Source organism: Sciurus carolinensis, chromosome 7, assembly GCF_902686445.1.
Source record: "Sciurus carolinensis chromosome 7, mSciCar1.2, whole genome shotgun sequence".
In the NCBI taxonomy this organism is placed as follows: Eukaryota; Metazoa; Chordata; class Mammalia; order Rodentia; family Sciuridae; genus Sciurus; species Sciurus carolinensis.
This window is the reverse complement of record NC_062219.1, coordinates 7,353,617-7,378,886: the sequence shown is the minus strand read 5'-3', so window position 1 is coordinate 7,378,886 and position 25,270 is coordinate 7,353,617. Positions and strand designations below refer to the sequence as shown.

The window sequence follows — 25,270 nt, the reverse complement described above, 5'->3', positions numbered from 1 at the left end:
TTTCAGTTTACACTAATTGAATGCATTCATCTGCACATTACTGCTAGACACTGGTAAAACAGACCGTTTTATATTTTGCATAGCCCTTTATTCCCATTATTTGGTTTGATTCTTAAAACCAAAAAGCAATGCTTGAACTTCCTGAAACATTTCAGATTGTAGTCCTTATAAATTCTAAATTAGTCTCCTTACTTGTCTTGAAAAAATTCAGAAGTGTGTGCTTCATCCATCCAGAAGGGCAGGGACTTGGCATCCCCCTCCTGCAGAGGGCATGTTCTGAATGGGTTTTTGTTTGCTATTTTGTAACTGACTCCATTTTTCTATTTATCCCACTATTCCATGCTGTCTAGCTTTGATGAATTTAATTGACCAAATGTTTGTGATATACAGTTCTCCAGTGATTTCCATTTTATATAGTATGGAATATGTTATTGTGGAAAAGCACAATTTTTGTGAGCATTATGCTGGACAGTACATAAACAATAAAATACAAACTCTTTTCTCATAACATTAATTGTAAGTGTTAGGGGGGAATTTAAGTAAAACAAAATCCTCATATTGCTGTATTTGAAAGAATTTAAAAGATTAAAATCATTTCTAGTCCTGTACCCTCTGTGTACTTCTTTCTCAGTGTGGAGCAGGTGAGTACACAGAAATAGAGACTAAGTATTTAAGATGTTTCTTTTGTAAATGTGCAAGGAAGAGATTTTAAATTTAAGACCCACATAGATAGTGGGCAGTACAGCTAGTGTTTGCACCTAAGTCCATCCATAGGTCCACAGAGCCTATGCACTGAATCAACTGTTTTACAGTAAGTATAAAAGAAATGTGTATACGAAATTTCAAGTTAATCTCCTAAGTTGTACAATTTGTTGTACACCTTTATGAAACTTAGTGAACATAGCTAGCCTAAGAGAACATGTAGGTATATTTAAAAGTGCATTTCTAGATTTACTCATTGTTTTACAACTAAAACAATTTTTTGTTTTAGTTGAGGCTGTTCGATTTACACATCTTGCTCTGTGTGCACAGTTGGGAGCAGGCAGGCGAGCTCACACTGTATCTAGAGTGGCCTGATGAAAGTACATCACTGTGTACTTTACATAACATTATGTAAAATCAGTGTTTGACAGCTCAGTGTTATTAAAAATATAATTCAATACTGTAAATTTGTGTAATTCTGCAGAATTTCTATTTTTCATAAAGTGATCTATTTTTTGAGTTTTTATTTAGTTTAATAATGGTATTGTTATTATTTTAGGATTATGCCCTTAGAGTGGTTTTTCTATTTTCCCCATGATTTTGAATTAACTTGGATTTTATGTCAAGAATATAAGTTGCCGGGAAGAAAACTGAATACTGAATATAGTTGAACTATATTTTATAAAGAATATTCATAATGAGGTAAACCATGATGATACACACTTGGAAAGAATTTTGTGATCAATTCCTTCCAGTTTGCTATCTTGGAGTTGTGTTTGCTCTGTTGGTGTGATCAAATTTTACTTTGCTAGTTTTGCAAAACTAGAATCTTATCAAAATAGTGCACTCTGAGAAATTGACTGGGGATAAAGAATTGGTAGGCAGTATTTTCAGAGAACATGTTATCTAGGGATTGCATTTTGGAGGTAAAGAGAAGTGAATCCCTTTCTGCTTTGTACTGTTCCCCCCCCCCTTTTTTTTTATTGTGTTAAAATACACATAATGTAAAATTAACTATCGTGACCATTTCTAGGTGGTTCAGTGGTGCTAGCAGCTTACATTATGTTATCTGGACTGTAGTTCTTATATAACTTAGAAAAATGGACCTGTCATACTATGTCTGTGCTCTGTTCTTTGCTGCATGGGGCATGAAGGGTTCCTGTGCTGCTTCCTCTTCTGTCTTTGCCTTCAGAAAGAGAGAGCAGCAAGGTTCTGCTTTGAGAGTGGGACAGAATGTACCTGCTCATCAGCTGTACTTGTCAGTAGCTAGCACATAAGTTCATTTTTAGTTCTTTCTGATTTGTGTCTTCTAGTCCTTTGCTGTTTTTTTCCTTAATTCATAAGCTTTTAGTTTTAAACTTCATTTAATTCAGAAAGAGTTCTGTAAACATCAGAAACAGCATCTCGGTTGTGCCATGTTGTACCCTGTTGTTCACACCAGGAACAACAGGAAGCAGCAGTCACAATCCTCGCTCTCTTTGAGTGAAAGAAAGGTCTCACTGAATTTTCACAGGCGAAGATAGGGAAGAATTATAATGCTGAGGAGACATACACATAGCATTTTAAAGGATTCTTTAAAGATTGAAGTCATATAGGTTTGAATCCACTTAATATATTACTCAGTGTTTCCTCTCCTGTCTTTCACAGGCAAGTGTCCACATTGGGAGACTCAGCTTGCAAGAGTCCCGAATCTGATCCAGAGGACTTCTCTGATGAAACACATACAGAGCATCTTTATGGCGCCTCTCCCCCCAGCACACCTCGACAGATGAAACGAATGTCAGCCAAACACCAGAGGAATAATGTAGGGAGGCCGATTAGTCGATCTAATTTGAAAGGTGAGTCTTGTACTTAAAAGATAAACTTGAAAGGGCATGGTAATTTTAGTATATAATATTTATATGATATGTAGCTGTTGGTTGATACTTTGAATAGTAAGGTTAGTAATTCCCTTTATTTTTTAAATTTATTTTATTGTAAACAAAGGGGATACATGTTGTTTCTGTTTGTACATGAAGTAACAGCATACCATTTGCGTAATCATACATTTACATAGGGAATGATGTTTGATTCATTCTGTTATTTCCCCCCCACCCCTCTCTCACCCCTCTTTTCCCTCTATACAGTCCCTCCTTTCTCCATTCTTCCTCCCCACCCCCATTATGTGTCATCATTCACTTTATCAATGAGATCATTTGTCCTTTGGTTTTTTGAGATTGGCTTATCTCATTTAGCATGATATTCTCTAATTTCATCCATTTGCCTGCAAATGCCATAATTTTATTATTCTTTATAGTTGAGTAATATTCCATTGTGTGTGTGTGTGTATGTATATATATATATATATATATGTGTGTGTGTGTATATATCTATCTATCTATCTATCTATCTATCTATCTACCTCACAGTTTCTTTATCCATTCATCAATTGAAGGACATCTAGGTTAGTTCCACAGGCTTTTGTGAATTGAGCAGCTATGAACATTGATGTGGCTGTATCTCTGTAGTGTGCTGATTTTAAGTCCTTTGGGTATAGGCCAAGGAGTGGGATAGCTGGGTCAAATGGTAGGTCCATGCCAAGTTTTCTAAGGAATCTCCACACTGCTTTCCAGAGTGGCTGCACTAATTTGCAGCCCCACCAGCAATGTATGAGTGTACCTTTTTCCCCACATCCTCTCCAACACCTTCTGTTGCTTGTATTCTTGATAATCGCCATTCTAATTGGGGTGGGATGGAATCTTAGTGTAGTTTTGATTTGCATTTCTCTTATTACTAAAGATGGTGAACATTTTTTCATATGTTTGTTGATTGCTTGTAGATCTTCTTCTGTGAAGTGTCTGTTCATAGCCTTAGCCCATTTGTTGATTGGGTTATTTGTATTCTTCGTGTAGAGTTTTTTGAGTTCTTTATATATTCTGGAAATTAGTGCTCTATCTGAAGTATGAGTGGCAAAGATATTCTCCCACTCTGTAGGCTCTTTCTTCGCATTGCTGATAGTTTCCTTTGCTGAGAGAAAGCTTTTTAGTTTGAATCTCTCCCAGTTGTTGATTCTTGCTTTTATTTCTTATGCTATGGGAGTCCTGTTAAGGAAGTCTGATCCTAAGCCAACAAGTTGAAGATTTGGACCTACTTTCTCTTCTATAAGATGCAGAGTCTCTGGTCTGATTTCAAGGTCCTTGATCCTTTGTGAGTTGATTTTTGTGCAGGGTGAGAGATAGGGGTTTATTTTCATTCTGTTGCATATGGATTTCCAGTTTTCCCAGCACCATTTGTTGAAGAGGCTATCTTTTCTTCAATGCATATTTTTGGCACCTTTGTCTAGTATGAGAAAATTGTATTTATTTGGGTTTGTGTCCTTGTCCTCTATTCTGTATCATTGATCTACCTGTCTATTTTGGTGCCAATACCATGCTGTTTTTCTTTCTATTGCTTTGTAGTATAGTTGAAGTTCTGGTATTGCGATACCCCCTGTTTCATTCTTCCTGCTAAGGATTGCTTTAGCTATTCTGGGTTTCTTATTCTTCCAAATGAATTTCATGATTGCTTGCTCTATTTCTGTAAGGTACATCATTGGGATTTTAATTGGAATTGCATTGAATCTGTATAGCACTTTTGGTAATATGGCCATTTTGACAATATTAATTCTTCCTATCCAAGAACATGGGAGATCTTTCCATCTTCTAAGATCTTCCTCAGTTTCTTTCTTCAATGTTTTGTAGTTTTCATTGTAGAGATCTTTTACCTCTTTGGTTAGATTGATTCCCAAGTATTTTATTTATTTTTTTTTTTTTGAGGCTATTGCAAATGGAGTTGTTTTCCTTATTTCCCTTTCAGATGTTTCGTCACTTGCGTATAAAAATGCTTTAGATTTATGCGCGTTGATTTTATAGCCTGCTGTTTTGCTGAATTCATGGATGAGGTCTAGAAGTTTTCTGGAGGAGTTTATTGGATCCTCTAAATATAGAATCATGTCATCAGCAAATAGTGACAGCTTAAGTTCCTCTTTTCCTATTCATATTCCTTTAATTTCTTTAGTCTGCCTAATTGCTCTGGCTAGAGTTTTGAGGACAATGTTGAATAGAAGTGGTGAAAGAGGACATTCCTGTCTTGTTCCTGTTTTTAAAGGGAATGGTTTCAGCTTTTCTCCATTAAGAATGATTTTGGCCATGGGCTTAGCATAAATAGCCTTTACAACGTTCAGGTATGTTCCTACTATCCCTATTTTTTCTAGTGTTGTATGAAGGGGTGTTGTATTTTGTCGAATGCTTTTTCGCGTCAATTGATATAAGCATATGATTCTTAACCTTAAGTCTGTTGACATGATGGATTACGTTTATTGATTTACGGATGTTAAACCATCCTTGCATTCCAGGGATGAACCCCACTTGATCGTGGTGCACGATTTTCTTAGTATGTTTTTGGATACGGTTTGCCAGTATTTTGTTAAAGATCTTTGCATCTATATTCATCAAGGATATTGGTCTAAAATTTTCTTTCCTTGATGTGTCTTTTCCTGGTTTGGGTATGAGGGTGATATTAGCTTCATAGAATGAATTTGGTAGGGTACCCTCCTTTTCTATTTCCTGGAGTACTTTGAGAAGTGTTGGAATGAGTTCTTCTTTGAAAGTCTTGTAGAACTCGGCTGAGAATCCGTCTGGTCCTGGGCTTTTCTTGGATGGTAGGTTTTTAATGGCTTCTTCTATTTCGTTGCTTGATATTTATCTGTTTAAATTGTGTATGTCCTCCTGGTTCAGTTTGGGAGGAGCATATGTCTCTAGAAATTTGTCAATGTCTTTGGTAGTTTCTATTTTGTTGGAATGCAGATTTTCGAAGTAGCTTCTCATTATGTTCTGTATCTCAGTGGTGTCTGTCATGATATTTCCTTTTTCATCACGGATTTTAGTAATTTGAGTTTTCTCTCTTCTCTTTGTTAGTGTGGCTAAGGGTTTGTCTATTTACTTTTTCAAAGAATCAACTTTTTGTTTTGTCAATTTTTTGAATTGTTTCTTTTGTTTCAATTTCATTGATTTCAGCTCTGATTTTAATTATTTCCTGTCTTCTACTACTTTTGCTGTTATTCTGTTCTTCTTTTTCTAGGGCTTTGAGCTGTAACGTTAGATCATTTAGTTGTTGACTTTTCATTCATTGCTCCATGCAATGAATTTTCCTCTTAGTACTCCTTTCATAGTGTCCCAGAGATTTTTATACATTGTATCGTCGTTCTCATTGACCTCTAAGAATTTTTTTATCTCTTCCCTGATGTTTTCTGTTATCCATGTTTCATTCAATAGCATATCATTTAGTCTCCAGGTGTTGGAGTAATTTCTGTTTTTTATTTTGTCATTGATTTCTATTCTCAATCCATTATGATTTGATAGAACACAAGGCAGTATCTGTATTTTTTTGCATTTCCTAAGGGCTGCTTTGTGGCATAACATGTGGTCTATTTTTGAGAAGGTTCCATGTGCTGCTGAGAAGAAAGTGAATCCGCTCATTGATGGATGGAATATATTCTATATATGTCTATTAAGTCTAGGTTATTGATTGTGTTATTGAGTTCTATGGTTTCTTTGGTTGGTTTTTGTTTGGAAGACCTATCCAGTGGTGACAGTGGTGTGTTAAAGTCACCCATAATTATTGTGTTGTGGTCTATGTGATTCCTGAAATTGAGAAGGATTTGTTTGATGTACAGGGATGCACCATTGTTTTGAGCATATATATTTACTATCGTTATGTCTTCCCAATTTATGGTTCCCTTAAGCAGTATGAAATGTCCTTCTTTATTCCTTCTGACTAACTTTGGCTTGAAGTCCACTTTATCTGATATAAGGATGGAAACCCCTACTCTTTTACTGAGTCCATGTGCGTGGTAGGTTTTTTCCCATCCTTTCACCTTTAGTCTGTGGATGTCTTTTTCTATGAGGTGAGTCTCTTGCAGGCAGCATATTGTTGGGTCTTTCTTTTTAATCCATTCTGCCAGTCTATGTCTTTTGATTGATGAGTTTAGGCCATTAATGTTCAGGGTTATTATTTAGATATGATTCATATTCCCAGTCATTTTGCTTATTTTTGGTTTTTAAGTTGGCTTAGTTTCTCCTTTGAGTGGTTTTTCTCTAAGGTAGTTCCTCCCTTTGCTGACCTACATTGTTGTTTTTCATTTCCTCCTCATGGAATATTTTGTCGAGAACATTCTGTAGCGCAGGCTTTCTGTTTGTAAATTTTTTTAACTTTTGTTTATCATGGAAGGATTTTATTTCATCTTCAAATCTGAAGGTTAGTTTTGCTGGGTATAGGATCTTGGTTGGCAACCATGTCCTTTCAGAGTTTGAAATACGTTGTTCCAGGCCCTTCTTGCTTTTAGAGTCTGGGTTGAGAAGTCGGCTGCTACCCGTATTGGTCTCCCCCATATGTAATCTGATGCTTTTCTCTCATGGCCTTCAAAATCCTATCTTTATTTTGAATGTTAGACATTTTCTTTTTTTCACATAAGGGAGTTTATTAAGCAAACAGAGTGTCTACCTGCAGGGTAAGAGAGAAAATGAGAGGAAAAGAAAGGGGATGAGAAAAGCCGCACGCTAGAGAGAGTGTGAAAGCCAGAAGGATAGAGAAAGCGAGGAGAAGAGACAGAAGAATTGAATGTTAGGCATTTTCGTTATAATGTGCCTTGGTGTGGATCTGTTGGGATTCTGTGCATTTGGTGTTCTGTAAGCCTCTTGTATTTGATTTTCCATTTCATTCTTCAGGTTTGGGAAATTTTCTGCTATTATTTCATTGGATAGGTTGTTCATTCCTTTGGTTTGTATCTCTGTGCCTTCCTCAATCCCAATAATCCTTAAATTTGGTCTTTTCATGATGTCCCATAGTTCTTGGAGATTCTGTTCATGATTTCTTACCTTCTTCTCTGGGCAACTTTATTTTCAAGATTAAATATTTTGTCTTCATTGTCTGAGGTTCTGTCTTCCAAGTAGTCTAGTCTTTTCGTGATGCTTTCCATTGAGTTTTTTGGTTTATTGTTTCCTTCATTTCAAGGATTTCTGTTTTTTTTTTTTTTTTTTTTTGAGAATCTCTGTCTCTTTGTTGAAATTATATTTTGCTTCCTGCAGTTGCTCTGTCAGCTTATTGGTATTATCATTCATTGCCTGCATTTGTTCTCTTATCTCATCCTTTGCTTCATGAATCATCTTAATCACGTGTAATCTGAAGTCCTTTTCTGACATTTCTTCTAACATACTGTCATTGGATTCTATTAATATAGAATCTAGATTTGTTTGGATCATTTTCTTCCCTTGTTTTTTCATGTTGTTCATGTATCTTCCCCTCTAGCAGTGCAGATCTGGGGTATTGCAGATTTCCCCCTATAGGCTTATAGTGGCCCTATAGGTTTCCAAAACCTTTTCTATAAGGGGAGATCAATATTAGCAGTGCCCAATTCAGACACTATGCAATCCTAGACCAAATAGCCCCTATGAGGACAATAACAAAATTGTCATAATAAACAGAATGAGTTCAAATATTATCTTCAGTAAAACAAACAGATTTGCAATAAGTTCTGCAGTTTCTAATGGAGGACAAAGAGGATGCAGAAGGATGTAGAATGTGACTGTTAATGGGATAAGAAAAGAATATACAGAAGTTCTAGATAATAGAAACGGTGAGAGTGTAATCAAAAGAAATTGGATGTTAGTATGCAAAAAAGGGAGAAAGAGACTCTGAGGGAACAGGTAAACAAAAGGAAAAGAGAGTAAGAAAAGTAAAGAAATAAAAACTTAAAATTTTTCGATAAGGAGAAAAAAGAAAATCTGTAGTATAACAGTCATATAGTAATGAAACCTCCCAGTGTAGCCTGATGCATGAGAGGTACCTGACATTGAACTTCAGATTCCAGCAGGCATCTCAGGATGGGATTTGCCCCACCTAAAGATCGGAGCTAAGGCTTCCAGGATTATCCAAGATGGCGGCTCTGGCTTCCAAATGTGTTGGCAAATGGGGAGCTGCAGCTCAGGGTGTGGATGTGGTCTGCTGGAGGTCCTAGAGGCGGGGTGCGGTTGGTCAGGCAGGGGTCCTGGAGCTCGGGTGTGTTTGGTGTGGTTGCCGGGTCCTGGTGACAGGGAGCAGTCAGTCGATGTGAGGGTCCCAGAGGCAGGGAGTGATCAGTCGAACTGAGGGCTCCTGGAGACGGGGCTCAGTCAGTCTGGCCAGGGGTCCTATGGGGCCTGGCTGTTGTCTCAAAATGGCAGCATCCATGTGTAATCAAACCTGCAGGTACTATAACAGTGAACTTCCGGGCAACAGCAGGCAGCTGGTGCTCCACTGGCGATCAGTTTGTTGACTGTTGTCGGATGATTGGCAGGTGAACCTCCTGTGGTGGGTGATGGGTAGGTGTAAGGCAGGTGATAGACAGGCGAGAGGCAGGCAAATGGTGGATAATAGGTGCCTGACAGTGAGCAATCTGCATTCAAAAAAGGTGTGGATATACTGGCAGACTGCAGGTGGTCACAGCAGACAAATGGGATAAACAGCAGGGGATTGATGAGCAGCAAAAACTGCCTCACCAAGAAACAGATATCCTCTGCTTGAAACTGGAGTTATGGAGCAACAAGGAATGCAACCTCCCTCTAGTCCGCCATCTTGGATCTCTCTCCCTTTATTTTAAATTGGATTTAATGCTGCTTTTTAACTTTGTTAATTTTTGAATTGTTACCATTAGCAATATTGTTAATATAGGAGACAAGTAATTATCCAAAGGTAGGAAGGTTTGTCCTGAGTTATGGTTAAAGTCAATGATGTGAGCATTTGAAGATGTGGAAGAGGCCAAGTGTTTTCCAGTGTACTAACCCAAGATGACTAAGGGTAAGATAGATGGCCCTCTCTTATTCTTTTAATGTCTCAGGCTGAAGTTTCTAGATTCTATTCATCCAGAAATGGTATATCAAGAATTCATAGAGAGATGGCTGGACTTTCCTTCCCTGAATTCTCTAGACCTCTGCTATCTTGTACCAGTGACCCATAGTGCTCTTAAGTGTATAGGGCTCTCTTTATGCTAAGGAGTCACTAGATGGTATCCTGTACCTTGTAACCTTGGATAGAACCCATTTCCTACTTTTCTCTTTGGTAGGATCCAAAATCCAGTTAGCAAACTGTTCCTAGAGGCTTATAGTACTTTTTGTTTTCACTTCCTCCTAGCAGGTTCCAACTACTCTTTTTGGAGGGAGACCATGCTGAGCTGTACCTTCTTGTGCCTTATATATGGCCTGGAACCTTATGTCACTGAAACCTTAGGGTTTAAGTTTCTCTGTTAAATTTAGCAAACCACTTGTCCTAAAACATTCCACAGTAATAAGCGAAACTCATCCACCTATTACTGTGTAAGACCTGAATTTCATTCCTTGTCTTATTTGAGAAGCTTCTCCCTGTTGACCCCAAGTGCATCCTTGTCTCTTCTTTTCCTGAGTGGGTTCTTTCTTTCTCTTTGGTCAGTTTCCTCTCCCTACAGATTTCTTGAACATGCTGACCTCTCGTGGCTTGTTCCCTCTGCATACCCATTGGAGCTCTTCTGGGAAGAAGGGGGGCAAGAGTGGTGGGGTCATCGTGCTACCACGTGAGAGCTCTCTTATCCAGCACGGGATTCCTGACAGCTAGGAGTCTTTCACACAGATGATGATTTTCCCACAGAAGGTGATTTTTTTTTTTTAACTTTGTTTAAAACTTTATTTGCAGTAGGATATTAACTACTTGTTGTTCTCACCCTTTTGGAAACAAATAGTTTGCTATTTGTCATCTTGAAAATCAATCCTTGTTCATTTTCTCAAAGAAATTTCTCATAGTCTATCCAAGTTTCTTATCTAAAATAAGAAGTGGCCTCTACTGAATCCATATTAGTTAATAAATATTTTATTTGTGGAGGTAAGATGAAAAGATGCTGGTAGTACATTCTCTTTTTCTTGTTGGTCCATGATATTTTAGAATAGGAATTGAGGACACATTTCCCCCATTTTACAGATTGAGAAACTGAAGGCTAGGGTTTAAAACTATGTCTTTACAACTGGAAGAGTTGCGGGAGTGGCAGGGCTGTTACCACTAGTTCTCATGGAACGCAGTGTGGGCTCTCCTGTAGTACAGGCGGCAGCAGCAAGCTTATCTGAAGGCGGTACTGGAATTGACTGTCAGTCTTTAATCAGTCAGGCAACCAGTCACGAGGTATTTGTTTGGCTCCCACTATTCTTCTGGGCTTTGTGGGAGATAGAATATTGTCCCTTTTCCTATTCAAGTTCTTTTAATTGCTTATTTTATAAAACTATAGAATTTTAGAGCTGGAAGGGAACCCAGGTCACTTAAGTGCCTTCCACTTTTCAGATCAAGAAGCTAATCCTTCTAGACTTTCAGATTTATAGCTGTCCAATAACAGACCAAGAGCATTGAAATCTTTCATAACTTCTTGTTCTTATTACTAAAGAGTACATGTTTGTTGGTGAAATCATATAACACAGACAGAAAGAAAAATCTCCCATATACAAAAGTAGTTATTTTTTTTTAATGTCTTAGCCTGTGGACTCTGCTTGTGTATATTTATTTTGTCATACTGTATTTACTGTTTGATAGATGGTTTCTTTTTTATTTAATGTTTATTAACTTCTGTGTCACACAGTAACCTGTACTCTTAATTTCAGTGGCTACTGTATCATTTGTAGCAACATTTCATATTTGTCACTCTTAATTTTTGAGTGCTTTCTCTGTGCTTAGCCCCTCAAAATGATTACCTTTCAGATATCTCAGTGGCTCAGTGAGGCACGAGTCCTGTATAGTATTCACCTTACAGCTGAGGAAATGAAGCTCACAGAGTTTCTGGGGCTTTGATTTTAAATGTCCCAGTCATGCATGTATGAGAAAGTAGCATCATGTTGTAATAATCCATTACATTATTTGTTGCCAAAGTTCTTCAGGAATACCAAGAAAAGATGGAAGTGAAGTATTCATGGGCAAGTGGGCCATTTTAATGTTTTAGTGATATAGCACTTGGGCTGTGATGGCATGGTGGTCCTTGAGAATTTATTTGCTCTCAGTAGCATGGTGTGGTGGACAGGAGCACAAACAGGATTTCAGTCTCACTCTGCCCCCTTCTGGATTGCAATCTCTGTGAAACAGGCTGTCCATCCTCTGTCAGTGTGGTGAGGGTTCCATGTCCAGCAGGTGTTTGCTGTCATTGTTAACTATTGCAGATGAAGAATTTTCCCTGAGACTTACTACTTTTTCTTGCCTTAAATCTTAAGTAAGGTTAAACTATTACATTGTTTATCTATTTTTAGTAATTGACGGCTCCATTTTCAGGGCCCTGAACCTTAAGTAAGTGATTGTCTCAAGTCACATGCTTTGCCTGCCTGTGTCCTGCCTGACCTGAGTTTCCTTGTACCCGTCCCTGGGTCCTTCTTCGTACACTTGCTGTGCTTGTTGTTCACTCCTTCCTTTCTTCTGTTCTTGTTTTCCTCTCCCCCTCTTTTCTTCTGCCTTCTCTCTTGTTCCTTCTCTCCACACTCCCTTTTTTCCTTTTCTCCCTGTGTTCTTCCTTTATGTCTCATTCATCCAGGATTTGAGTGACTTCACAGGCATGAACTTTTTTAGATCTGATCCAACCTCTAGTAGGGAGGACACAGGTAACAGGCAGTATACCTGAGTGTGCAGGGCAGGGATGGAGGCTACTGAGTGTGTACACAGGAGCGGGTATTGAGAAGTCCTGGGTTTGGGAAGACTTTTGGAACAAGTGACATTTGTGCTATGACCTCAAGGCTGAGTCAGGGCAATCAAGATTTCAGTCTGGCCTGTGATTCATAATAATATGGTGGTCCCTCAGTATTTTGAAGTGCTTTTTAGAATTAGTTGGGTTGGTCAGAGGAAATGCAAAGTGGCATGTTTTTTCTTCCTCATGTAACAAGTAAAGGCTCTCTGAATCATGTTGTTAATAAACTCTAGAACTGCAGTCACAGTTGGACTCACCTTTTTTAACAGTCACTGATAATGTTTGCAGGAATTCTGTTTACCTGTAGCCACATAACAAGCCATCTCAGAACATTGCAGGGTGAAGTTGCAGCCATTTATGCTCACAGTGCAGTGATTTCAGCTGTTTAGGAGCTTGCAGGTCCTCTCCACCCATGGTGTCTGGAGTCTTAGCAGGACTGGCCTGGTCAGCTGGGAGTGCTGTCCTGACTGATGGAGCTGGGACCCGCGTCTGAGCCTCAGCCCTTTCCCCGTGGTGTCTGCGGGTACCAGATGTCTCTGCTCCTATGTCTGCACCTGGACTGCATCTTTCCTCCCCTGTCCCTCACAAATGCAAAAGCATCTAGAGCGTCCCTGAGGGACGTCAGGGATGAAAAGGTAACTAAGGGCACTGTTCAGAGGAAGACATGTGACTAGTAATACCAGTGTTTTTCTCTTTTAATTGATGGTAACTATTGTTATGAACTGACTTATATGGATATGATTCTCAAAATATTTTTATTATCATAGGCTTAGATAGCTAGTAATGCTAAAAATTCAGATTTTGAAATATTAACTCCTGTTGTGGTACATGGGTGTGATTAGAAAATTAACTCTTACTGAAATTATTTGATGAATAATAATAGTGCTTAGTTCCTACAAACATTTGTCAGTAATATGTTGGAATGGTAAATATCCTAACAGGAGAAATTAGAGGTAAAAATTTGGTACTGAGAAGATCATCTTTGTTTTGTAAACAAAGATCAGCTCTTTGTTTTGTAAAGATGTGAGAGATGCACACCATAAGACAACAAAATTGGTTGTATTAGACCAGCTGGTATGGGTTACAGTTGCTTTTTCGTACTTCACAGTAGATGGAGGCAGTCATTCTTGGAAGCACGTTTACACTAGTGTTCTTTTGATGTTTGCAACCATTTTCCTTATAAGGCATTTCCATATTTTCAAATAAACTCAACTGTTGTGGGGAGCATCTGTTCACGTTTGTACATATGGGAAGTATTTTTATAAACTAGATACCCTGCAGGGAACGTTGCTGAATCAAATGGAAAGTGTGTCTAAGACAGGTAGATGTCGACCATATCACTCTCCAGGGGAAAAAAATAAAGGTTCTCTGACTCACTTTGCCTTCTTTCCTAGTTTGCTTTTCCTTATTTTCCTGATTTTGTTTAAATGGAAATGTTAAAAGATATTTTTTGTTTTCAAAATGTTCATTTCTGTCTTTAAAAGTTGTGAAAAATAATAACAATGATAATAATGACAACAATGTAATGATATCCAAGTAAGGATGGCTAGCTCTTTACCTCTTCAAGGAAGTCAGCCAACAGCCAGGTCAATGGCACTTGCCAGGAATGCTCTTGATTCACTTTCTGGCTGGGCTTAATTTCATGCTTTGAGGAGTAACAGAATTTAATTGTGAACTTGCTTAAGATTATATTTTTGGATAGTGGTTAATCATGACTGAGTTTCAGCAATTAAGATTTTGGTTAAGTGTTGGACAAATAATTAGCCAGATATAACTGTTTCTTCTTAAAGTTGATTTAGGAGAAACCATCTTATTTAAATTTTTGTTTTCTGTATAGTGTAGTGGGAAATCTAGTTTATCTCACAGTTTAAGTAGGTTAAACAAAAATTTAAAACCTTCACATTGTGAATTGACCTTTTGATTATTACCAGCTTCATTGTTTAGTAGTATTATGATACTGCTCTAGCTGAATCATAAAGGTAGAAAAATACTTGATATTTATATCAGAATTCGTACATACACACATACACATAATCCCTGTCATTAGCAGATACCTCAGTGTGTGTGTGTGTATATGCTTGTCTTTTTTACTAACAGTAACTAAAAAGTGTTTGTTTTTAAGATAATAATAATAATCTGTTGTAAAGTTGAACTTGTTGAAATGGTTACAAATCAGATGCTGTCTGTGTAGCTAGAGACATGTTTACTGTTGCCAGAGTGGATTTAAATCCATGTTTCAGCACTTTAGTCCGAACTGTCTGATCTTGATGTTCTCATATGTTCCAGCTCCTCCATATGCAGGCACACTGTTCTGACCACACTCCTTGCTTTGTGACTTTTCATGCTCTTTGCTGGCTTCAGAAGTTATATTCTTTCCTTACTGCCTTTGTTGAACCCGAATCCATTCTTCAAGGCCCCAAGTGTTTACAGACTAGGTGACCCTTGGCAATTTGCCTTTTATGACACTTGTTGTCTGAGCCTTCCCTTGGTGGGTCAGTACTGACTTCTGAGCAACTTCTTAAGGTGGCAGGGTGATAGCACATGGGTTGGGATCCCTCTCGAGCCTTCAGTGCCCTGTGGTTTTGCTCATCATAGTGTAATGAGGATTATGGTGAACTCTGTACAGTCCTCACCTGGAAAACAAGGTGGTTGGAAAAAGCAGTGTTTTCTGAATTGGAGTGCCATGCTAGTTGCTTTGATTCAGAGAAGGGGGAGTGGGCCCAGGAGTATGCATGCTAACAGGAACCCCAGAGATTCCTAAAGTGTACTCAAATCTTAGAACTGTGAATGGCAGGTCTCTGAGCTCCTCAGGCTGTTAGCATTTTGTGAAATTTGAGGACATCCTTGCTCTCTAATGATCATTTCATGGTTGCAGGGAAATATCACATGTATCTGTTTATGCTTTCTCCCTTGAGAGCTTGAGTAAGGCCAGTGTTTTAAATTTTGAACAACACATATATGGGAGAACACTTTATACATATTCTAGGTGTGCATGCATGGTAGAAATTCAGTTGTCTTATATTTCTTTAAACATATGAACCACACTGCTTGTCATGGACTGCTTTAATTTTAACTATAAAATTCTTTTTATAAATTTTTTCACATTCTTCTGATTTGTTAGGAATTATTGCTGATTGACCAAATGAAAAAAGTATTTCAGATGTTTGCTCTTTTTATGCTACAGAAATTGCACCATTATTTAATTTATAGCCACTTGGGATATAGGTGTTCCACTTGCCTTAGGTTGTTAGGAACTAGTTTTGTGGTCCTGTAATTAAAACTTGCAACATAGAACATTCTGTGTCTCTGACTTTTGTATTTGTGACTCATTTTCCTTTTTAGAAGCTCTCTTTGCATTGACTTTTTGTTCATTGCAGTGGGATTTAGTATTAGCAGAACACGGTTCTTCAGTTATGGGCTTTGGGGTGTATTGAAAGTTCATCAGTGATGTTAATGGGTGTTTAGGAGGAAATTTGAATCTAAACCTGTAGATGTTTTTGTAACACCCTAGCGTTTTTCTCAAATCTCCCTTAAATTGATAGATCCTTTATGATTTTGTAAAGGTTTGTTTGGTCATTAGATACTAGAAAATACACTTCTGTTTTTTTGCATCTTCATAAATTATTTGCAAAATATAGCTACTGCTGAAGTAGACTAATGGATATATGCACAAACACTTATTTGTACTGTAGCTAGACTGGGGTTTAAGTCTATCATTAGTTTAAATTGCATCATTATTTAAACTTAGATTATGAATTTTCTGTTTTGTATATACTCTTTTCAAAACGTGTTTTTTGTTTGTTTCAGGGGAAAAAAATAAACGTTTTTCTGTCCTGCTTTGCCTTATTTCCCAGTTTGCTTTTCCTTATACACATTGGATTATAGATCCTAATATTTAATTACTTTATGTAAATACAGATTTTAAAAAATTGCATTATCTCACAAGGTAAACGTAACAATACTTATGTATATACATATGATCTACAAAAATTAGTTTTTCAGGCCTGCTAAAATGAGATTATATCTGTACAGAAAAAAATTATGACCTAACTTTGGTCCTTTCAATTGTTGACATAAAGATTTAGATTAAGTATTTTCATGGTCTGTAACTTTATAAATATAGCATACATTTGGACATAATGTTTATAGCCAGTCTTCTGGAATTATTAATGTCATCCCAGAAGCTTTCCATTAATTCTGTTTCACTTAGGACCTTTAAGTCATGGGAGAGCATGAACAATTAAGTAAGCAAAATAATTCTTTTTTGTTGTTCATGATTACTTTCAAATTATAAATTTTATGCAAACATTTTGTGACTATTATCAGTAACGCTATGTATCACATTAATTTTGTTTTTTCCATCCCAAACTTTAAACTAATAAAATTGTTTTTTGTTATATATGATCTTATTTTCTTTGACCCAAAGTTGTTTTCTTAAGGTGTACATACTAGTTAATACAACCTTTTGTCTATGTCCTCATTACTTCTCTTCTGCACACTTTTCCTGGTTGTTCTTATGCAATATCCTGATGTTAAAGTATATCTCTGTATTCTACAAATTCATATCTCTAGTTTTCTCCCCTGAGCCCACACCTATGTTTTAGTTACTTATAGACATCTCACAGAGCCCTCAGATTTAGTATGTTAGAAACTAACCTCATTAATTATTACTTCTAATCCTCATAGTGAAACACTGAGTATATCATTCTGTTTCTTTGTAGGAAAAATATACAGTGAATTTCAAAACTTGGAATTATTAAAACTTTTACAGTTATTTGAAGGAAATGTGTAATATTTACTGTATTTGCATTGATTTTGAATGATTTTAGGCCAGTATTAAAGACCAGGCAGATTATATTGAATTAGTCTATGAGTCTTTAGTTTTGTTAATTCAGAATTTAACATGTTATCACTTATTTGTTAGTAGCAAAGAAGAAATAAGGAATTAAACTAAGGTTAATATTTTTGCTTATCTTTTGTCTTCTAGCTTTTTATGAGAATAATGATAGGGTGCCTTAAGAATTTTTTTTATCAGGGGCTGGGATTGTAGCCCAGTGGTCGAGCACTTGCCTTGCACTGGGTTCAATTCTCAGCACCACATAAAAATAAATAAAAAAAAAAAATAAAGATATTGTGTCCACCTACAACTAAATTTAAAAAAAAAAGAATTCTTATATTAGTCTACTGTAGTCCAGATTATTGATGCAGAAGGTTTAAGCGATTTGCTCTTAACATGTTTAGTTCATGACAAAGGCCAGAATTGGATGTTTTTGAGTTCAGGCTCAGTCACCTCTCCCATGTCATTTGTCCCTCTTAAGTTAAAGGCGATAGCTTAAAGAAATTTGATGAAATGGTTTGATAACTGCATTTTGTAGTGTAGAGGAGAACAAGTAGTTTCAGGTTAGTAAGTATGAATTTAAAAGAATACAGCAGTATATGATGTAGCAAGGAAAATGTGTAAAATCTTTTAAAAAGAAATGTATTTTGATTGATTCTTTCAGTTTTCAGCCTGTGCATTTCCCACCCCACAATAACAGCATGATAAATATGTGTGAATATCAATTTTTTGAAAATATTCATATTTTAGAGTTATATAATGTTCTTTTTTTTTTTTTAATAGAAAAATTGAATGCACCAAATCAACCTCCACATAAAGACACGGGGAAAACAGTGGAGAGTGTGGATGAATACAGCTATAAGCAGGATAAAAAGATCCGAGCAACTCTTAGAACAACAGAACGCGATCATAAGAAAAACGTGCAGTGCTCATTCATGTTAGACGCAGTGGGCGGGTCTTTGCCAAAAAAATCGATTCCAGATGTGGATCTCAACAAGCCTTACCTCAGCCTTGGCTGCAGCAACGCCAAGCTCCCCGTCTCTGTGCCGGTGCCTATTGCCAGGACCGCACGCCAGACTTCCAGGACTGACTGCCCTGCAGATCGCTTAAAGTTTTTCGAAACATTACGACTTCTGCTAAAGCTTACCTCAGTCTCAAAGAAGAAGGATAGGGAGCAAAGAGGACAAGAAAATACTTCTGCTTTCTGGTTTAACCGGTCAAATGAACTGATCTGGTTAGAGCTACAAGCCTGGCATGCAGGACGGACCATTAATGACCAGGACCTCTTTTTGTATACAGCCCGTCAAGCCATCCCAGATATCATCAATGAAATCCTTACTTTCAAGGTTAATTATGGAACCTTTGCCTTTGTTAGAAATGGGGCTAGTTTCAATGGTACTTCAGTAGAAGGGCAGTGCAGAGCCCCTCAAGGAACCAAGAGTGTGGGTTACTCAACATACCATGAGCACCTCCAGCGCCAGAGGGTCTCGTTTGAACAGGTAAAACGGATAATGGAGCTGTTGGAACACATAGAAGCACTTTATCCGTCGCTGCAGGCTCTCCAAAAGGACTATGAAAAATATGCTGCAAAGGACTTCCAGGACAGGGTGCAGGCGCTCTGCTTGTGGCTGAACATCACAAAAGACTTAAATCAGAAGCTAAGGATCATGGGCACTGTTTTGGGTATCAAGAATTTGTCAGACATTGGCTGGCCAGTGTTTGAAATCCCTTCCCCTCGACCATCCAAAGGTAATGAGCTGGAAGATGAGGGTGATGACACAGAGGGAGAATTGAAGGAATTGGAAAGTAGTACAGATGAAAGTGAAGAGGAGCAAATCTCCCACCCGAAGGTACCAGAAGTCAGGCAGCCTGTAGACAGCAGCTTCAACATCCAGTCGCGGGACTATGCGTCCAAGAAGCTTGAGAGACTGGAATCTGAGGAGGAGTCCATGGGCTGGGGAGTGGCAGACTACGGCACTGAAGTAGGCTTCAGTAGACATTGTCTGACTTCTATTTATAGACCCTTTGTAGACAAAGCACTGAAGCAGATGGGGTTAAGAAAGTTAATTTTAAGACTTCACAAGCTAATGGATGGCTCCTTGCAAAGGGCACGCATAGCACTGGTAAAGAATGATCGTCCAGTGGAGGTAGGTGTCTGTAGGCATTGGTACCATGGTGTCCTTAGTTCTGTCATTTATTATAAACTACAGTGTATGTCGTGTTGGTTTTTATGCACTTCCATAAAGCTAATATTTTAAGGTATAAATAGGAGTTACTACAAATTGCACATTTAATCATTTCTATAAAGTACTGTGATAAATGGATCTATGAATTTAATGAATTAAGGTCAAGGTGGTATGTGGAGGGGAAGTCCCACTATATAAATACGGGTTGGAAAAGATAGGCTAGGTCTAAATAAGGAGGGAGGAAAGTCACAGTCTGCAGAGAAGTTAGTGAGAAAGTCAGTGCATGCTGAGGTCTTGTTAAGTGGATATGGTACTCCCAGATACAGCTTGTTCTCTATTCTATGAAATAAGCTCATAAGCTTTCTCCCTTATGAGTAGCATTTCCAGGTTAGGTTACTGTATTTTAAAGTGATGTGGGTTGTAGAGAAATGTAAAAATGACCAGAGGAAAAAGGTGGACATGCTTTGGTACAGTTATAGCATTTAGTATAGATAACAGAAATTTAAGGAAAGTCTTGATTATTATTAAATATTTTAATTAGTATGTGAGTATTTTTGTGAAAACAGTGTCATTAGAGGAAGTGGCTTAAAAACAGTAGAGTTTTCATACTTTGGCACCTTAGAGTTCCTTACTTAAGTGTGGCAAAACTAGAAAGACCACATCATGGGATATTCTTGAGTGTCCAAAACGGTACAAGCAATTTATCTCTTCTGAGTATGTGTTCATCTGGCTGAAATCAGAAGCACTCAGATATGTGAAATCCCTGTACTTGTGTTAGTCTATGATTGAAATTTTATTAGCCCTGTACACATACACACACACACACACGTACATATATACATATGTATATGCTTGTTTTTTAATTGAGTTTATTTTGTGATCTGACTTGCTTTGTAGTCAGAAATGATGAAATGGAAGGCATTTCTTTAAGATGGGAATCATAAGAGAATCTGAGTTTGCAAGCTTTTTATTTGCATTCTTAAGGCCAGATCATGAACCTTTAGCATGGGGCGGGAGTTAAGCATTTGTGTAAATATAGCAAGATCTTTCTAAAATCAGTCTGTACTCTTAACAGTATATGAGTTTGTCATATATTTCAAATACAAATTGGTTACTTTGGTTTAGATTTTTGACTAGGTTGTTTTAATTCCATTAAGACCCCTGTGGGCAAGATAGGGTTGGTTTTAGTTTTTAGAAGCACTAGTTCTGAAGTAACGTGAACAACCAAGCCCTGGCAGTGGACCTCATCTCTGACTCACTGGTTCTCCTAGAAGGTGTGGTGGCTGTGATGAAGGCAGGGTGGCCACAATTCTGGCTTTCTGGGAACCGCCCTGCATGTCTCCCAGGTCCTCTTCCTCTGGCCTCCAGGCTCTGTGGCAGGTAAGGAGAGCCACTGAGGGAAGTCATATGCCTCCTTTGGATGGGTTAGAACAAGACGACACTGAGGAGTGCCTTGTGTTATCTGTGAACTTGAGTGGAAAGGGTGTTGTGTACTAGTGACTTGAATCCCCATCAAAGGTATGTTTTTTGACCATCTGAGATTTAGCTCAAGGAATTTCCTTGTTAGGGAAAAAGAGCACTTTCAAAGCTAATGAAGTTGGGAGTTGAGGGCTTTCTACCAGAATCACCTATAGATGGTTTCCTTTTCAAAAAATGAAGTATAGAAGCCTTGGTTGTTTTAAATTTTTAAGTGTCACTTAGTGAAAGAGAAACAGCTAGTAGGAATTCTTCTGTATTGGAGATTAATCCAAACTAACAGATGATGAGGCCATGAAATCATGATGAACTCAGTGGGAATGGAAGATTTTGTTTGTGTTCCCATTTCAGGAATGTAATTTCTGTAAGGGGAGCTGTGTGTGTGTGTGTGTGTGTGTGTGTGTGTGTGTGAGAGAGAGAGAGAGAGAGAGAGAGAGAGAGAGAGAGAGAGAGAGAGAGTGTGAGTGAGTGAACAGAGAATGGGAATACATGCACACGCCGCTCTTGGGTTTCTTTAGTTGTTTTACCAAGTACGTCAGGGCGAGAGCTACAACTCTGAAGTTCAGTAACTGGTTTCCAGTCCTTGTGGCAGCTCACTCTCACTATATTACTTTGTGAATGGGGTCTGGTAAAAATGTGTATAACAGCACCTCTCAATATCTCACAAGATGGTCGTGAGGATTCAGAAAATATTTCAAATGGGAAAAATGCTATGCAAACCATATATATAAACTCTTTACTTTTTAAAAGTTCTGTTATATTTTTTTTCTCCCTTAAATCTGTCAATCAGCATGGGCTTCTTTACTCTTATTATAAAAATAAATTTTAGGAACATCATGCTAAGTGAAATAAGCCAGACTCAGAAAAATCAAGGATAGAGTGTTTTCTTTCATATGCAGAAGCTAGAGCAAAAGAGGGGGAGTGGAATGTCATAAGGATAGAGGGAAGATCAATGCAGCAGAAGGAGGATGGATGAGAGGAAGGGAGCAGGGACAGGTGTTTTAGCTTTTTCCTCCCTATGACTAAAAGACCCACCAGAACAATTGTAGTGGAGGAAAAGTTTAAGGGCTCACAGTTTCAGAGGTGCTGGCTACATTCCTCAGGGCTCAAGGTGGGGCAGAAGAACATCATGGCAGAAGAGTGTGGTAGAGGGAATGGCTCACATGTTGATCAGGAAGCAGAGTGTCTCCACTTGCCAGATACAAATGTATACCCCAAAACCAGGCCCCAGTGCCACACTTCCTCCAGCCTCACCCCACCTGCCCCCAGCCACCACTCAGTTAATACAATCAGGGAGCAGTTCACTGATTAGATTAAAGCTTTAGCCCAGTCCTTTCTCCTCCAAACCTTCTTGCATTGTTTCACATGTGAGCTTTCCAGGGACACCACATCTAAACCATAACAACAGGGAAGGGGAGGAAATGCAGAGTGAATTTTAAAAAATTAGGTATGCGCATATGTAGATGTACCACAGTGAATCCCACCTTTATGTGTATCTATAAAGCACCAATTAATTAAAAATAAATGAGTGAAAGGAAGACCACTGGAGTAGGTGAAGGGGAATAAGGGGAGGGAAAAGGTGGGCATTGGGAATTAAATGAAGTAGATTAAACTTCATGTATATATTAAATTATATTATATAAATACTTTAAGTTTATGAAATGTATACTTATAAAGCTATAGCTATATTTTTATATAATAAACATTAAGTATATTAAACTCCATGAATAACTACAATGCCACAATAAAATTTTACAAATGAATTTTAACTTTTAATCTCTGCCAAATAATCATACTTTTTTGGGGAGTGGTACTGAAGATTGAACCCAGGGCCCTGCATATGCTAGGCATGTACTCCACCACTGAGCTATTGTTCAGCCCTTTTTAAAATTTTATTTTGTGATAGGCTCTTAAACTTGTGCTCTTCCTGTGACAGCCTCTGGAGTAGCTGGGATTACAAGTGTGTGCCACTGCACCTGGCCAAAGAGTGGTACATTTAAGGACGTACATTTCATGTAATACAGTCTTTTAGACTTGAGAATGATTTTGTGTTCATTATTGTTAGAAACATCTTGACCAGTAGTCCTACAGATTATACATAATACATACCTTGTTTTTATGTTTTCTGTGATAATTGTAGTGGATATAGAAGAAAGATTTTGTAAAGAAGAAATATATTTGTGATATTTGATTTTTCTTATCTGTCTTTATATTTTTATTCTTTTTAATGTAATTATGATGTATGATCTTATGTTCTTTGAAAGTAAGCTTTATGAAATAATTTTCCTCAAACTTTATTGTACTTCAGAAATCTTTTTTAAAAATTGTAATTAGTGATATTTAAAAACTTTATTGCAGTTTGTTTGGGTAACTAGAAATATCATGCATCATCTTCATGGTTTGTTTGAATTATGAGGGCATAGTTCCCTAACTTTTGTTAATTGACTTCCTCAGAACACATCTCTTTTTCTTTCTTTCTGTTTTTTGGGTTTTTTTTTTTTTTTTTTTTTTTTTTTTTTTTTTGGTACTAGGGATTGAAACCAGGGGCCCTTTACCACTGAGCTACATTCCTGGTCCTTTTTAATTTTTGAGACAGTCTCACCAACTTGCTTAGGGCCTCTCTAAGTTTATGAGGCTGGCTTCAAACTTGCGGTCCTCTGGCCTCAGCCTCCTGAGTTGCTGGGATTGCAGGTGTAGGCCACCATACCCCACCTCAAGACACATTTATAATTACACAGGCAGTTTCCGATGAAGAAGGGATCAGTATCCAAGGTTCACTTGTAAGGCAGATGTTTGAGGTCTTGAAAATAGGTATCTATAGAAATAGGTTTATATATAAGAGACTCTCAGGCTATCACATAAAACTTATTTAAATCTATGTAACTAATAATACCAGTTGAAGTTTTTGTGTCCCCCACCCACACCTCCCGCAGCAAGATCATAATATAACAGGAAAAATTAGAGAAAACTCTTTTCTCCTGTCCTTTCCCGAGATGACCTGGGTTCGGTTTATGTTTCCTCATTTACCTTCTGGTTTTCTTACTGCCTGGGCCTGTGGAGCCGTCCAGAGTCTCTTTGTCCTCCTCCCACCTTGCTGCCCTCTGACTTCCTCTATTCAAAGTGTAGTTCACATCCGCTCTTGGGGGTGGTGTCTGGTGGCCCATCCTGACAAGACCTGCTGGTCTTCCTGTGGTAGATGCCCAGCCTTCTTGGGCACTGCTCATGTTACGCTTCCCAGCCTCCCTTCAGGATCAGTAGGCGTCATCTCAGCGGTTGGTGATCTCAGGTCTGCTTCCAAACAGGGACTTTTGTAATATTATTTACAGTTCAATTTTAGCTTAAAAATTTAAGCAAGAACCTATGTAAACATGTAAAAATTATCCTTAATATCAAGATTACACATTGCAGTTGTATTTTTTTTTAAATTTATCTTAGAATGATTTTGGCTTCACAAGAAAATAAAATTCTGTGTTCTTCAACTTCCCTTAATATTGACTTATTAGCTTTGTACATTTGTTAAAATTAATATATTAACATTGGTATAAAATATTGCCAAGTTTCCTGGCAGCAAAAAAAGAGTGTCTGGAGGAAACAGAAACATTCTATTAGCTAGTTTCAGAATCGCTAACGCATGTACCCTACGAGAAACAGATTTATAAACTAGAGTGCAGTGTCACAGTGCACTGGTTGCAAGCCACCATCACTCCTGTAATCTCAGCAGCCTGGGAGGCTGAGGCAGGAACATCCTAAGTTCAAAGCCAGCCTCAGCAACGTGGTGAGACCCAATCTCTAAATAGAATATAAGAAGGGCTGGGGATGTGACTCAGTGGTTAAGCAAGAACCCTTAGGTTCAATTCCTGGGCCAAAAAAAAAACCTCCTCTTTTTGTCTTCAGCCTTGTAGTGAAGAGTCAGCCGCTCCCTTCCCACTCCCCAGGGATGTCCTCACACACCTGTGGCGCAGCGACCTTCGCTCTGAGTCTGCCTGCCCTCCTGGCAGCCTCAGCATTCTGGTTGATGTTTTAAAACTTGCATTCTTATAAAATTCTTTGGGTTTTGTGCAATTTAAAATGATATGTACTCATCAAATACTTAAGTCACAGTTTGTGATATGGTTTTTAATGTTTATTTTTGTTTTCTTCATGAAATTTTTCAGAAGAGGAGAAAGATAAAATGAGTGTTTATATTTTAGTGTGAGTATAAAATATTATAACTGTCTGACTTTGCATTAGCATACATAATACCCCAGATACTGGCAAGATGTTTGATTACTTTCTTAGTTGCTTTCTTTTGACTTAGAACTGATCATGTAATTGTTATAACTCTAACGGCTAGTGAAA

The 25,270-nt window shown here is 37.8% G+C and overlaps 1 protein-coding gene across 7 annotated transcripts in view; it reads left to right on the top strand.

The window, feature by feature from the left end:
- Map3k4 (mitogen-activated protein kinase kinase kinase 4) overlaps positions 1 to 25,270 on the top strand; it is a 106,608-nt gene that overhangs the window by 32,215 nt on the left and 49,123 nt on the right. For all 7 annotated transcript variants that reach the window (XM_047557384.1, XM_047557382.1, XM_047557379.1 and 4 more), the window contains exons 2-3: positions 2,350 to 2,540; positions 18,054 to 19,417. In XM_047557384.1, coding sequence (XP_047413340.1) covers positions 2,350 to 2,540; positions 18,054 to 19,417 — 1,555 coding nt within the window. The remainder of the gene's footprint in view (positions 1 to 2,349; positions 2,541 to 18,053; positions 19,418 to 25,270) is intronic.